General features: G+C 38.9%; 1 protein-coding gene across 1 annotated transcript in view; it reads left to right on the forward strand.

Annotated features, from left to right (window-relative positions):
• GTF2F2 (general transcription factor IIF subunit 2) overlaps positions 1–15,427 on the forward strand; it is a 79,787-nt gene that overhangs the window by 29,945 nt on the left and 34,415 nt on the right. Inside the window, exon 6 of the mRNA XM_064408739.1 lies at positions 7,452–7,533. Coding sequence (XP_064264809.1) covers positions 7,452–7,533 — 82 coding nt within the window. The remainder of the gene's footprint in view (positions 1–7,451; positions 7,534–15,427) is intronic.

Raw genomic sequence — 15,427 nt, forward strand, 5'->3', positions numbered from 1 at the left:
TCTTCCTTTGCACTTGGTCATACATATGGTATTGTAGTGCATGTAATTTTAGTGGGGTGGTTTCATATAACTTACTGTTTTTTGGAGGTGTAGCTATGCTGGATTTCCTTTTTTCTGTCCTTTTGTCCATGCACTGAAGGACCATCCAAAAGTTCATTTTGGCAAAGATTCAGAAGTATTTCCTGCAATCAAGTTAGAGAATTTGACCATTTTCGTCCTCTGAGAGTCTTTTGTGTTGTCCATGGTAGCTGAGATGTACCAAATGCATCCCAGTTCTTGCTTCCCACTTGCATTGAATAGAGTAGCTTGTTGCTGGATGCTTTCCTCTGTTGTTAGTGAACTGTTTCTGCCCTATCCAGCTGAAGTGTTCTGCTTACAGTGTGGGGCAGCAATCCTGAAATGACTGCTGCTTCACGAATTTTTAGTGTCACCTGTATGCTGGGTTTGCTGTTGAAATAGGGAATAGTGTTGCAATCCAGCGATTGAAAGAATATTGTTTTGGTTTCAGATTAAGTCAGGAAATACACTGATAGCCCTTGTGCACACTTAGGAAAGTGGCTATAGTAGTTGTACTCCCTTCCCAAGTTACACACACTTTGGGTTGCAGCAGAAGGGCATTCCACAGAGATTTCCAGGTTCTCACTCAGACAAGCTGTCCTGGAGACTGAAAATTCACTGCTGGTGTCTAGCAGCTACACAGAAAAACAAAACTTAGGAGGAGAGGGCTAGGCATCTGCCCCTCCTTCTGCCCTACATGTTTCCTTTTGGAAAGTAAGTTCACTCTCACTCAACTTTCTCCCTTTTCCTGAACCTCCTAGTCTGTAAGCTTGAGCATACCATGGAACTGAGGATTCAGGACCAGAACACACCATAGAAAAGTTGGTGCTTTACTAGTGGTTCAGCTTACTTGCCTATCCAAAGAACATCAGCTTTACCAACAGTCTGCTGTCAGTGAAAATAATCTGGGTTACAGAAACCAGCTAAATTTTTTATTAGAGTACAAAAGAATATGAGGAAAATTCTCAGATATAGGAGGGAGAGAAATTTAAAAGTGTATTAGGAAGCCATGCTAATGCAATGTGTTAGGGTTATTGAGGCAGTTTGCTAGTCATTTAATTTCATAACACAGAAAATTGGCCAGGTTGTTGGACAATTAGACCATTCAGTAGCTCCTGTCTCACAGTGTTGGTAGCATAGAAATTCTCAATTCAAAAATATCTCCAGATGTTGATTAACAGCTGTTGAAGACAAGCTCTACATAATAATTAAAATTAAAAGTTTTCAAACCAGCAAGTCTGAATAATTTGCATTCAAGGGTTTCTAAAGGGCTATCTAAGAAACTGTCAAAGTTGCTGTTGATATTTTTAATAATTTTTGAGCACTGCAATTCTACAAGACTAGACAAGCAAATGCTGTGCCAATATCTGACGAGACAGGTATTTAAATATGAAAAGGTACTGTATGAAAAATGATAAAATATCTGACTTGGAAATCAATCAGTTAAAAATTAAGGGAGAGTGATATAATGCTAATCAATATGTGGAGAGAAAATGGGTGGTGCCAAATTTTTTTGCCCTTCTTTTAAAATTAGAATTTGTTCAGCAAAGCAGGTGATGCTTTTTTCTGATAAATCCTTCAGTATGTTTCATTTGTCATTTTGTAATAGAATATATGCCATCTTAGTTTCCCTATCATTTAGCTATACAGAACTTAACCTGCAGGCTTCAAACTGGCAAATGTTAAGCAGAAAATTGTCATTCAAATGTTGCTGTGATTTGGTTCTTGGTCCAATTTTTTTCTAGTGAGTGATCGAGGAGGTTGTGACTGATGGTTTTGGAGATGATACACCTGGGAGTCGAGTCAGTAAGGTGATACATTGATGATGCAGAACGATTTGGATAGTTGGTTAGCATAACATTTTATTATCACCAAATACAAAGTTTATGTGCCCAGGAATACACTGTAGACAGAGCTTGCAGTATTTATGTTTGCAGGAGAGTTGCGGCAGAGGTTCGGATCTATATATAATAATAGGTCATTGACAGCTGAGCATGAGTTCTGTGCAGTGGTCAGTAAAACAAACATAGAATGTATCACTGGATGCCTAAATAAGGGAATGCCAAGTGAAGACCGGGAGAGCCTGTTCCATAGTTGCATAGCTACCAGGGAAGGATGGTCTGAGAAGGGAACCAGCTTTGAGGCAAGAGAGGTGCCACAAAATGCCTTTGGTGTGTAAATGCAGGGCTGAGGTCTTCTGATGGAAGGGGATGTTCCTTGTCCAGCCAACACATGCAGAAGCCTGGGAAGCTGCACGGTGGTTAAAGTGAGCAGTGTGAGCTTACCACGACTTCTGACTTGCATGCAGCTGTGCTGGTTTTGGCTGGAGTAGAGTTAACTTTCTTCACCATGGCTGATATGGGGCTGTGTTCTGGATTTGTTCTGAACACAGGGTTGATAATACAGAGATGTTTTTGTTATTGCTGAGAGGGATTACACAGAGCCAAGGCCTTTTCTGCTTTTTGTACTGCCACACTGGTAAGGAAGTTAGAGGTGCATTGGAGGTTGAGATGAGACAGGTGACCCAAACTGACCAAATGGATGTCTCAGACCATGTGACACCATGCACAGTGTATGAAGTGGGAGAAGAAGGAAGACGAGGGAGAACATTTGGAGTGATGGCATTTGTCTTCCCAAGTAACTGTTAGATGTGGTATGGCCCTGTCTTTATCTCAGCCCATGAGTTTTCCAGCTATTACCCATCTGATTCTCTCCCTGATCCTGCAGGTGGGGCAGTGAGTGGCTGCATGGGGCTTGTCTGCTGGCTGGGGTTAAACCATGACAGCTGGGAAGCAACAGCCCGTCTTCTAACAGCTGAGGAGCTGGAGGCACACATGCCCACAGCCTGACCTTCCTGCACTTTGATCTCCTTTTTTCTGCAGCCTGAGTACCATGCATCCTGAGTGTGGTCTTCTTCTCTTTTATTTCCTTGGCACTGCTCACAAGGCAGAGAAGTTGGTAAGCTCTAGAACCTGACCCACGTGCTGTCAAGTCTGGCTGTGAGAGACAATATCTCAGGAAAGACATACATGAACTGGACTTTCTCAGGCTAGTAAGAACAGTTAAGAAGCTGAAGAATTGGCATAATGGAAGGTTCAAGAAAACATGATTTATTTTTATTAGGCTTGATAAAGGGGGAGACTATATAAGTGCTTGGATGGGCAGAAATGCTTTCCTAGCAGGCTCTTCAACTTAGCAGTCAATGGTCCAACAAGACAGTGACTGGAAATCAAAGCTGAGTGCAGTCAGACTAGAAGATTGATAGATTAAAATCTCCAAGCCAGTCCATCTCTCTCTCTCTAAAAACTACAACAAGCCAACTCCTATCAGACCATCTACTGTACAATTCCAGTAAATGTCTCTCCTTCCTGTTTATTAACATTGGGTTAAGTGTTTCTACCATATTCTGTTCTTTGATAATGGTTGTCAAAAGGATTCCAAGCTGGATTCTGCGTCTCCCCAGCATATCTATCATCTCACTGAGACAATAGTTGAAATTGCTTTATGAATTGGCAACAGGGCATTCAGGCAGGGAGGACAGGGTGAGCATGCACTTGGCAGCTAATGATGAACGTATGGGCTCTGTGGAGGAGCCTGTCTGGAGCAGCACTAAGAGGGTACTTTGTGCCTGCCAACACATGCTGGGCATTTGAAAGTGTGAGGCTCTTGGGAAAATGTGTTATTTTCCCTTCTTATCACTGATCTCAGTTAGTCTTTCAGACCTATTTATTTATTTTGTGCTATCTACTTTGAGTAGGTGTTTTTAACAGGAAACTAGCAATTCCATGCCTTATTCATCCATTACCTCCTAGGCTGATGTGACTATGGAAATATCAAGGCAGATGTGTAGCATTTTGGATATCTTTTCATTGCATCTCTGGTCCTGCAACAGTTGAAGACAGACCCAAGTCTCTGAATTTGAGTTTGGTGAATGAGGTCTAATTAGGCTACAAAGGGAATAAAAAATGTGTTCCCTCACTAGTCTTGCATCCCGAGGTTTGCGTGCATCTTTGTGTATTCTGCTTGACTCTAAGGTTGTGTTAAAATCCCAAAGAGGGTCCTGGGAAAGTGGGACATAAGCTTTGGTGTTTGGACAGTGGATGCTCTTAGACAGCAAACAAGCTTAGCTGCAAGTGGTGTTTGGGAGACTATGCACAGCCTTATACATTAAGTGATTGGAACATTTTGTCTGGATTTGACTGCAAAAGTTAAATCTGGATCAGTGGTAATTAAAAGAGGGTATTAGCCAAGACACATCAAAGATGAGATACCGAGAAGTTGTGGATTCCCTAACCCCAGTGTTAAAGGACAGGGTGGATGGGGCTTTGAGCAGCCTGGTCTAGTGGAAGGTGTTCCTGACCATGACAGGGGGGTTGGAACTGGGTGATTTTTAAGGCCCTTTCTAACCCAAACTATTATGTGATTCTGTGGTAATATTAAGGATAAACATGTTTAATTGGGATGTTCATTTTCTAAATAGTTAATGGGTAGGGTCTCTGCTTTACTGATCCTGATCCTTGAAATGTAAAAATAATTTGAAAACTGTGCAAGGTGCAGGGAGATTGATAGTGACATGTGTGTTCAGGCAGCTGGGTTAGATGGTTCAGATGAATATAGGTCAGCTAGCCTTGAAACCTGTACCATAGAAGTGAGCAGAAAAATTGTTATGGAGTTCAAGAGGTATCTAAGATTGGAATGTAATGAATGCTAGCAAACATGGCTTTATGTAAAGTTTTTCTGGTCCCACAAACCTAATTTTGTTTTGAAGATTTTGAGTATAAAGTAACAGCATGTTTGCAGCGTGCTTAACATTTCCTATTGCACATAGTCTAGATCCTTGTGACATTCTGATTTATATTAAAAAAAGAAACTAAAACAAGCACAGAACAAGATTAAAAACTAGCTGACAGTTATCAGAAAGGAATTATGAGTAGGAAGCCTCTTGAGTTGTAGTTTGAAGGGCTTACTCCAGGATTAGCAAGAAGGACATGGTGAGAATCACTGCTTATAAAATGTGTCGTGATTGACACAAATGCAGGTCAGACAGTGAGTAACTATGACAGGGCTGCCATAGTGTGACTGGAATTGCTTAATTCACAGAATCTGTTTTAGAGACAATGTGATTTCACCAAGCCAAAGGCAATTATACACCTAGGCAATGCAGAGCACATAGGTGAAATGTGAGGCTTTAGAGAAGACTCAGAATAGTTGTGTTAGTAATATAATAGTCAGTGAACTTCACAAACCCCCAGAAGTTGGTTTTTAGAGACAAATTGATCTTAACCCAGTTTTAGCCATCTAGGCATGAAGCAGTCATGGGACACAGACACAGTGTGCCCCCTCCTCCAAAAAAAACTTAGAAAAAAACCCCACTGGAAAATAATTTAATTCTAAAAGAGATGGGACCGATTTGTTCCTGACAGTCTCCCTTCCTCCCTCTCTCTGCTGAATTCATAGATTCTGAATAACATTCAAATGGCTTAAGTGAGGTGAGAGAAATTCCAGCTCCTATATATGTTATTTTACTTCCGTGTATGTTTTTTTAAAATCAGTTCAGTAGTATTATGTCTGGCTTCTGGTCTCTTGTTATTTTAAAACATCATTTTGAGATTGAACAAGATGCAAATAAGAAACCTCAGACTGATTTAAGTATGGCAAAAATGTCTTGTAATGAGAATGCATGAGCTTAAATTTGTTCATTTATTGAAAAAGAGATTGAGAAGCAACTTGATAATGATTTATAAGTACTTTCAAAGGGAGAAGACACCAGGTACTGAAAGACTCTTCACCATAGTATAGAAAGAAGAACCAACTTCATGAGAAGAACCAACTGCTAGAAGCTGAAGCCGAATTCTTATTCGAAATTAAGCAGCAATATTAGTACCACTTTAGCCAAAAATAAGTTACTAGATTCTGTAAAGTAGGAAGACCATACAATTTTTCTGTCTGTGATATATAGGAAGTCATGCAAATTTGTCAAGTTGTCTCTTTTGACCATTAAGCTGGGAATCTGCAAAATCACAAGTGTTTTAAAACAAATTTTCTTCTATTTCATTCAAACCTATCTGAAAATAATATGGCTTTCTTACTGCTTTCAAAGATTTTGTTTGAATCAATCCAATACATTTTAGATTAAGTAATTTTAAAATACGTGACATCTAAGTAATTGCTTCTGGCATTATTCAGGGAGAGCAGACTTAGATGTGGAGATAGTAATATTTCAGATGTGCAGATAGTAATATTTCAGTCTATAAAGTGCTAGGAAATCCGGAGATATCTCAGAGTGCCTTGGGTTACTTGGACATCAGTATTTCTAAGCGTTTCTGTCATCTTCTGTGACGTTGCCAGCAGAAGTTGACAATGGCAGTGTAGTGCTATTGGAAGAACATTTAATACTGGGAGCTAATCAAGCCTTTAAAACTCATCCTTTGTTGTATGTAAGGCTGTTCCAGAGGTGTTGTTTAACACATATTGTGCTGGCTATGCCCAAAACGGATGAATTGACATGCGCTCCTCCCACATCCACACATCATGCACTAGAACATTGTAGTAGAAGTGAAGAAGTTTCCCCACCATCACTTCTCTCTTCATTTCTGCATTAAGTTGCTTTTAATTTTTGGGTTTACCTACCTTTATGGTGTAGGCTGGTACTGCTCTGTTAGTCATCCTTGCTTTAGGCAAAATGTGGTCACATAGGGTAACAAAGTGACTGCCTCACTTTGTGGTGATTGTCCAGAGAGGAGTATTACCTAGATACATTTATGTGGTGTCCTAGATTACTAACTGAAAGCTTTTACTTCTTTTCCCTGACTGTTACTATCTGTTGTATTATTACTTTTTTTGCATTGTGTTCATTTAATGTACTTTTTAAAAAAAATGAAACAAGAGGAAAAAGCGGTACTATTTTCCTGAGAATAAGAATTAAATTAGCTTTTGTTTTATCTTCCACTAATTTTGGATACTTTGATTATCAGATTCTCTTCATAGATTTTTTTTCATAGTCACTGATTGTGACTATGAAATTAATTAATTAATTAATTTCATAGTCATTAATTGCCCATTTACAAAAAAGTTCCTGGGTAATAATCTGAGTGCAACATCTAGAGAAAGGAGTTGCAATTTTTTATTTAAAATTTGATCTCTGTGATTCATTCTTAATAGTAAAACATCTGAAGGCAAAACAAGGAAGTCTAGGGTATACAGCTATGCAAACATGTTTTTCCTGCTTATTTCTTTGGTGTCTAAATAGCAGAGATTTTAGAACTTGAGTTGAGAACTTAGAATTATGTTATATTTAGTAAATTCTTAATTAGTGAAAAATAATTCAAATGCTGACCGTCTTGGTGGATCCTATTTTAATGTCCAGTTTTACTTCATTTTTCTTTTCATTTTAGATAAACTTGCCTTGGAAGGAATAGTGGTGCAACGGGCTGAATGCAGACCTGCAGCTAGTGAAAATTATATGAAGCTGAAAAGGTAGGAGTCCTTAATAACAAATGATATGTGATACCTGACTTGGGTGCTTTTATTATTGCCTTACTGGGGAAGGTTAATTTCAGTATTATCATGGTCTTACACCAGATCTACACAGAATCAGAACTGATCTTGCTTTTGGGGTGGATATACTGTAGGGAGGGAGTGAAGGCTGCTGTGGGTGTTGTATCTCCCTTTGGTTTTGTTTGGTGGGATGATGCAGACTTCTGCATCCCATCATACGCAAATCTCTTACTAGAGCACATGTACCTTTTCGTATCTGAACATATGACTGTATTCAAATGTGATTCAAGCTGAGCACTTAAGGGATTACATTGGTCTGCTCAGGGTGCATTTCTTGAGTGTGGGTTTCTGTGGATCACACAAGTTTAATTCCACTTTACATTATGCCATACTAGACAAAAAAGACCTCTGCTAAGACATTTAGAATGTCCAAAATAGAAGTTTCTGGAGAAGTGCTGAACCTAAACTGGCATAGTTCTTAGAAAGGGTAGTGACTGAAAATACCAGAAGTGGCATGGAAACCACAGTGCACATATTTAACAGGATCATTTAGCGACTTCTGAAAATTTCAGCAAATAGCTCTAGAATTTACCATTTGATTCATGTATCTTATGGGGAATTAACTTGATGACGTTCTCTAGTAACCAGATTTGGCATTGAATTGTGCCTTATATTGAGTCCATCTTTATATACTGTAAGCATGTGGGTTTTCATTAAATCACCTTTTTATACTGTGAGTTTGTTGTAAATAGAGAAATTGAAAACAGGAAATTTCAGGAAGAGAGTTGTCCGTGACTGGTTTTAAAATTGTCAAAAGAAACATAAAATGCAAAGTGATGTTTTTCTCTGATGCCAAATCTGATTTCTACTTATCATATACGTTTTCAGTCTCTTGTATTTTATTAACCTTCTCTGTCATCAAAATTGCTCCAGTATTTCCTTACAGAGTTCATTCAGTTTTGACATTTTTTGACATTTTATGTTGGAAATTAGTACCATAAGTTTGTTCCTGTATAGTGAACTGCTTAATTTCAGACTGAGCTCTACGATTGCTGTCATGGTTTTTGTCATCAGTAGGAAATGGAGATGAGGCAAATGTAATGCTATAGAAAAGGACTCATTTCAACCTGGCAATTTTAAATATACATGAATATAGAGTGTATTTGCTTCATACTTGTTCTAATCACAGGTTTCCTGATCCAAGTGCTTTTTTGCATTTTGTACATAGTTGATCAGATAAGCTTCTTCTGGTAAGGTCACAGAAGGAGACCAGAACAGAACTGACAGCTTTAATTAAGAACTACCCAAACTTCGAATTTTTCAGCATTCTACTTTCTGTCACGCATGGATGAAGCCCCCCCGCCTTCAATTTTGTCATGTTCTACTCCTATAGGAGCAACAGAAGTACAAACACAAAAGCAGATTTTGTCTCTGAAAACATTGGCAGGTGAAAACAATGCTACCGTTGTTTTTTCCTTCCTCTAGAAAAATTGTCAGGCTGTGTGTTCCTACTTCCTAACTTCACATGTTGTTAAAGATTTTTTGCCTTCTACCAAGACGTTAAAAAAAATAGTCTGATCTGCTGAGAATCAGCATGAGATTTAGCACATCTAGCAGTCACAGCCTCAGAAGGAATTGGTTTATATCCAAATACTGTATCTGGTATTTGAGTAGTAGGATCTAACTTTTCACTGCCTTTATGCTCTCCCACCCTCAACATGCTACAGTCTGTACAAAAAAAAAGGTGACAGCATTAAATATAAAACATATTATAGAGCTGTGTTATATTAAAGCATTTTGTTCATTTTTCAATTTACTGTTGTGCTTTAGATGAGAGAGACTCTTCAAAGATGGAATTTATAATGATAAAACAGCAAGTCTATTGTGTAGGCTTTGAGTGCTATAATACTAAGTTGAGTTGGGAAGGAAGTAAAATTAAAAGATAAATGCAGTAGCTTCAAATGTTTAAGATCTAGAAAATGGAGCTGCACACTCTCAAAATCTGTAATCACTTTTTTCTGAGAGCTGGCAGTAACCAAAAAGGATTATATACTTCCTGGTATTAAATGCAGATACGGATCCTGTCTATTTTGCTGTCTGCATCTGGGTCGAGGAGATCAGCTGATGGATGCCTGGCGTGGCATTGGTCTCCTTGCTGCTCTGTTGAGTTTCAGAATGAGGATGAAGCAATGGTCTTGTGATGGGCTTGTTAAGTGGGAGATAAGCGTGACATGTGGGTTTAAGGATGGATGATGAAACTGCAGAAACTGGTGACATGTGTGAGTGAAAATGTTAAAAAATGTAGAATAGGGAGGGTTCCCCTCCCCCCCCACCTTTTGATTTGATTACAGAAAGGATGGAGGTGGTTGATGTTTGTAACATGTTGAATACAAGGTACAAATGTGTGTCTAGGGATAGCTGCTCCCTAGCTAGGTAAAAGAGAGGTTGTGTGGCCTTCGCTGGGTATTCCATTTTGCAAATTTTGTTGTTGACAGATTTATTTAATTTTTTTCAGTTTTCCTGAACTTCACGTTCTAGAAGAGAGACAAATACCATGGATCTCCCACTATCTTGCTAGTAAAGCTTTGTGCTATTGAACTTCCTGCAAAATTTTTATTAGCAGTGTATTTTTTCATAGCACCTTAATGATTGGTTTTACATTTGCTGTTATTGAGGCTAACTGGAAAATAATGTATGTGGTTTTCAAGCACCTGTCATGATTTCTGTCTTGTGGGAGTGGATCTCATGATCCCATTTAAAAATATTTGGACTGTGTGGGGAAAAAAGTAGGCAGACCATTCCTAACTGCAGTCAGCTTTACCGTGCAGTGTGACAGAAAATACTGTGCCTACACTACTCTACGATAGTTCCTTCTAGCCCCATGGAGCCTGTCAGACAGTGGGGGCACATGTGAACTGTGGTGGCAGTGCGTGTGTCACACACATGGCTCACTGTGCAGCACACTCTGTATTTGCACCAGGCTTGTGCCCCCACCAGCCGTGTCATCCAGGCAGGTTGCCTTTCCCGTCTGTCAGGCTGCCTTAGGCAGGCTCCACATCCTCCCTAGCCAGTCCCACACAAGCCAGATGATTTTCTTACTGTAGTCAGCTTTCCACCATGAAGATGCATTTTCTGTGCCTTAATTTTGTCTTTGAGGCTTAAGAGATTTTAATTTAGTGATTCCAATGTTTAACCACATTGGGTTAATGACCCCTCCAAAGAGAGAGATCTTCCAAGCAGATCTTGTCTGCACTGGGAAACATAGGGCATAGGAAGAGAGGAGTTCCCCAGACATTCAGGATTGCTTCAGGCTCCAGATGACTTGAGAGGAGATGAGAATACAATTTTGATACTCCTAAGGAGTGTTTGCTATTCACAAAAAAGGGAAAATGGAGGGCTGGGCATGTACAGGGAGGAAAAAACATTCCTTTTTTTTTTTTTTTTTTTTTTTAATACACTTTCTAGCGTATTAATTATATTGTTTGTGCAAACCGATACTTTCTTAAATTATGAGAGGGACCATTGATCTGATCACTGGATCTCAGTTTCCTTCTTTTTGTAAATGCGTGGAGACAGAGGATAAAAAAAGTAGGCTTTGCAGGCTGACTTACGATTCTTCTTTTGTTTTACCTTAAAATGGCTTCATTACAGCATGGTATGAAATTTGCCTTCTTTCTGCATCTTAAATATCATCATGCCAGTTGTAGCCATCTCAGATTCTTTCTGCCACATTACCTGTTTGAATCATTGCATTGGTCCTTACGTCCATTCTCTTCATCCCTCTGATCATAGATTTGGGGAAAAAGAGAGTTTGCTTTCTCAGTTCCCCTTTCCCGTTTCTCCATTCCCTCATAGAAAAAAAGATTTTAAAAAGTATTTGGACCACATCAGTATCTTATACATTTCATTTTAAGAAAAAAGTCTCTGAGAGCGACTTCTGCGAAGCTGCAATTCAGACTGACATGGTTCAGTTGCGTAGCTACAGAAAGATCTCTAGGACTGCTTGGGCCCTCTGCACTGGGGTGGGTGGGCAGCAGGCTTGAAGTTCTCAGAGGAGGTTTTGAAGGCACATGTGAAGTGCAGCTCAAGCAGTTGATGAATTGTGTGATGTATTTGTTAGTGCTTCTGCAACAGTGGAGAATGGCAGGCAAAAAATTATTAATTCAGTGCCCTTGTTTCATTCTCAAATGTGATGCTGATATTCTGGTCACCTTTCACAATGGCTTTTGGAATACTCTGGTTTGACTATACCTAACCTGAATTACTGAAGTCTCACAAACTGTACACCAAATGAAGAAAAAGTAGGAGGTCTAGGATTTCCAAAAGCCTAGAAGAGCCAACATTTAACATGCAACAAGGGTCATAATCCCTATAGCTCTCTTGAGTAATTAAAAAATATGTCTTGAAGTGTCATTAGTGAAAATAGTGATTGCCAGTATGACAGTTTGTAACAAGGCTGCAAGAATTTTGTGTATCTTCTTGCTTTTTCTTGTACGAGTTTTCTGTAGAGAATATCATGAAAGTCCTGATAAAAGCTGCTGGAAGAAACATGCATAATAGACTTTTAGGAGTAATGGGTTGTAAAATATTCTAGAAAAATGAACTTCCACATTTGAAAAGCCATATTTCTTTACAACCATATTATGAAGGCCTCTAGAAAGTACTGAAGCTTCGTGTTCTAGGTCAAGCAAGTGAAATTTAATTAGTACAGATGAGATGCTCACCTTTTCTAAAGTACTGAGAGAGTATTGACTGACTGACAGTTCAGTATATTGCAGAAAATGAGCATTATACCAGGGTTTTGGGAGGGTTTTTTTGGTTGGGGTTGTTTTGGGTTTTTTTCTTTTTTCCCCCCCACAAATATTTCCTACTAGCAGAAGAAAATGAGTCATTTGACCACCATGCCACTTCCTATATATTTTTGTAGATATGCTTAGTTGGCTATGAATTCCTTTCCAAAATGTATAAGTATGCATACATCTGTGCATTTTCCACAAAGGCTGACGTGCTGCACAAATGCTGCTCAGTTTGTTTGAGGTGGGAAGCCAATTTTATGCAGGGCTGAGGTTGACTGACAGGCAGATGCAATGTGACCTTGATTCTTCAAGTACCAAAGATCAGTTTCTCTGACTTGAGGTAAGATTCAGCATAGTAAAAAACCACATTCCTAGGGTGCTTTAATTTACTCATCAAATACAATTTTTTTTCCATATGCTAGAGTGTTTCCAATCACAGTTTTTCCTGAAGAGTTATGTGCACTTTGTAAAAATTATGTTAATCCTGTTCATGTAGGTTAGGCTATACTGTTAAGATATGTATTTAATATGATTCTTGTGTTCCTGGACACCCACCAGTTTTTAAGAAATCAAGCAAATAACACTCTAATTGTGAACAATTAGACTGCAGAATAACAGACACACTTCAGTATGTGTGTCCATTTTTGATCCATTTTTTCACATTTTTTACCGGAGAAGTGGAGAGAAACAAGTGAGAAAAACAAGGTTTAAGTGAGATGAGCTCAGCAGCCCAGAGAAGTGGTTATTCCCCATTTCAGCAGTCAGGACTATTGCTTTTGTTTGTTTCCTTTATAGTTTTTGGTGATCTTAGACTCTTTTCACTGTCCCTTGTCCTTTTCATTTTGTCTGTTGTTTTTTGTCGTTCTTAACAAGTGGTGTTCTGAGACTGGATTTTAATAGGCCTTTTATATTACCATGCTTTTTTGTTCAGTGATATGAAAAAGGTTGTAATTTTGGTTGTTGCTTCCAGCCATTATAATGATACTAATAAATAAGGCATAGCCTACTGTTGGTAGTGCAGCAGGTAATTTATTGTGTTTCTCTTAAATCTGCAGCTGGATGCAGAAGGTTAATATGTTCTTTTTACTCCATTGTACTCTTCAGCTTCTAGTAGCTGAGTGTATTCAGGCTAATCTGAGGGGGGTTGGGCAGCGGGGAAGAGGCATAAAACTTTTTTTTTTTTTTAATGCACTTTCTAGCATATGAATTATATTTGTTATGGAAACTGATACTTTCTTAAATTTTGGGTGAGCCCATTGATCTGGTCACTAGATCTCAGTTTCCTTTTTTTTTGTAAAAGCCGGGAGACAAGATAAAAGAAAAGTAGGTTTTGCTGCCTGACTTACAATTCTTCTTTTGTTTTACATTAAAATAGATTCATTACAGCATGGTACAAAATTTACCTTCTTATTGTATTTTAAATATCATAATTTCCAGGTGAGAGAGAATCACAGAGTGGTTGAGGTGGGAAAGGACCCCTGGAAGTCATCTGGTCCAAACATTCCTGCTCAATCAGGGCCACCTAGAACTGGTTGCCCAAGATTGTGTCCAGATTCCTCTGCATTTCTCTGGAACTGAAATAGTTTCTGAGTAAAGACCATAGTGTATGTGTTCTGTGCCTTTTTAGAAAGACATGTTCTTGATAGAAGCCTAGCATGAAAGTAATTTTCAGAAAGAAGAGAGATACTTTAGGATGCATATTTAAGAAGAGTTTATGGCAAATACTCCATGAATTTTTCCTTATACCTTGGGGAAAGAAATTAATAGTTGCAATTGGAGAGTTCTCATTGTCCTGGGTTTTTTTTTTTGACATAACGTTCATGAAACAGAGGCATTGCTTTTAAGAACATGTCTAGTTTGCCTTTATGGTAATTAGCAAAATAGCATCCATTTCCTTTCTATCTGCTGAAAGCAGTGAGGCTAAAAATAGTCACCCTGGAGTATGTTCAGGCTTCAGTCATAGCCAGCTTCTTCAGGCTGGAAAAAAGCCTCACTCAGTACCAGTGCTCAGCACAGAAGTTCTGGATATTTATAATTCTAGTAAACCTTAATGTCAGGGGCACTGATTCCTTCTCTTGAAACCTTGGTGTCGTACAATGCTGGAGGTCCTTCATCCAGGACAGCAATAATTACAAAGATGTCTCTGCTGCTAAGGTGCTTTCCAAATTTCAGTGATGGACTTGTTTAGTACGTAGGAACATATTTCCTCTTCCCAGGGTAGCACATTCCTTTTCATCCTCTTTTCCATCTGTAATATGAAAGTCACACTATAGTGGGTGAAAATCTGAGAGTTCAGTTTTAACTACCATGACAATCTGGTGTCACTGATGTAAATAAAAAAGCTCATTTCTTCATCGGTGTCAGCATTTTCTCTGTTGCAGAGCTCACTGAAGCCCATGGATCTCTTATTGGCCACCATTCCAAATGCTGTAGTCACGTTGAGTACTGCCAGTGTTCTGAGTTCTGCAGAACTGCTTTGGCAACTACCAGCCTGACAAGCTCAATTTTTCACAATATGTAGAATGTCAGCACCATACCACATCTTCTATTTTTAAACTGTTTTGTTCACGTGCTACTGATGATATTTGGAGTTTGTAGCAGATCAGTAGACTGGTATTGTCCAACAGTTCCCTGCTGCAAAAGAGCTCCAAAAATTCTGTGGTATCATTGAGTACTAAAAGCTACCTGGTGCAGAATCAAAGAATTATCAGGGTGAAAGTTCTGTTGCTGATGTATTGATTTCCTGGCTTATCAAAACATTTCTGAAATTTATGAAGTTACAGGAAGGCACTGAGACAGTGGTCTGAAAGGTGGCAGGGTGCACATGTGTCCCTCCAAATAGTGTCTGTTACTTGGGATGTCACCAAGTTCAAGAAAATTTATAGATTACAAACTTCCCATCCTCTGTTTCTGGTTCTTTTTTAAAGGCATGTCTGTCTGTGGGATTCCAGTGCTTATCAAACTGGCTTTCCCTGTGATCAGTGGGTGATTTAATTCCTAAAGACGTGGCAAAATTCCAGTGGGAGCTTAAGTCCTAAAGTGCCATAGGACTAGGTACCATGGAGGAAAGTTGTGTA

The sequence above is a fragment of the Passer domesticus genome, chromosome 2 (assembly GCF_036417665.1).
Source record: "Passer domesticus isolate bPasDom1 chromosome 2, bPasDom1.hap1, whole genome shotgun sequence".
In the NCBI taxonomy this organism is placed as follows: Eukaryota; Metazoa; Chordata; class Aves; order Passeriformes; family Passeridae; genus Passer; species Passer domesticus.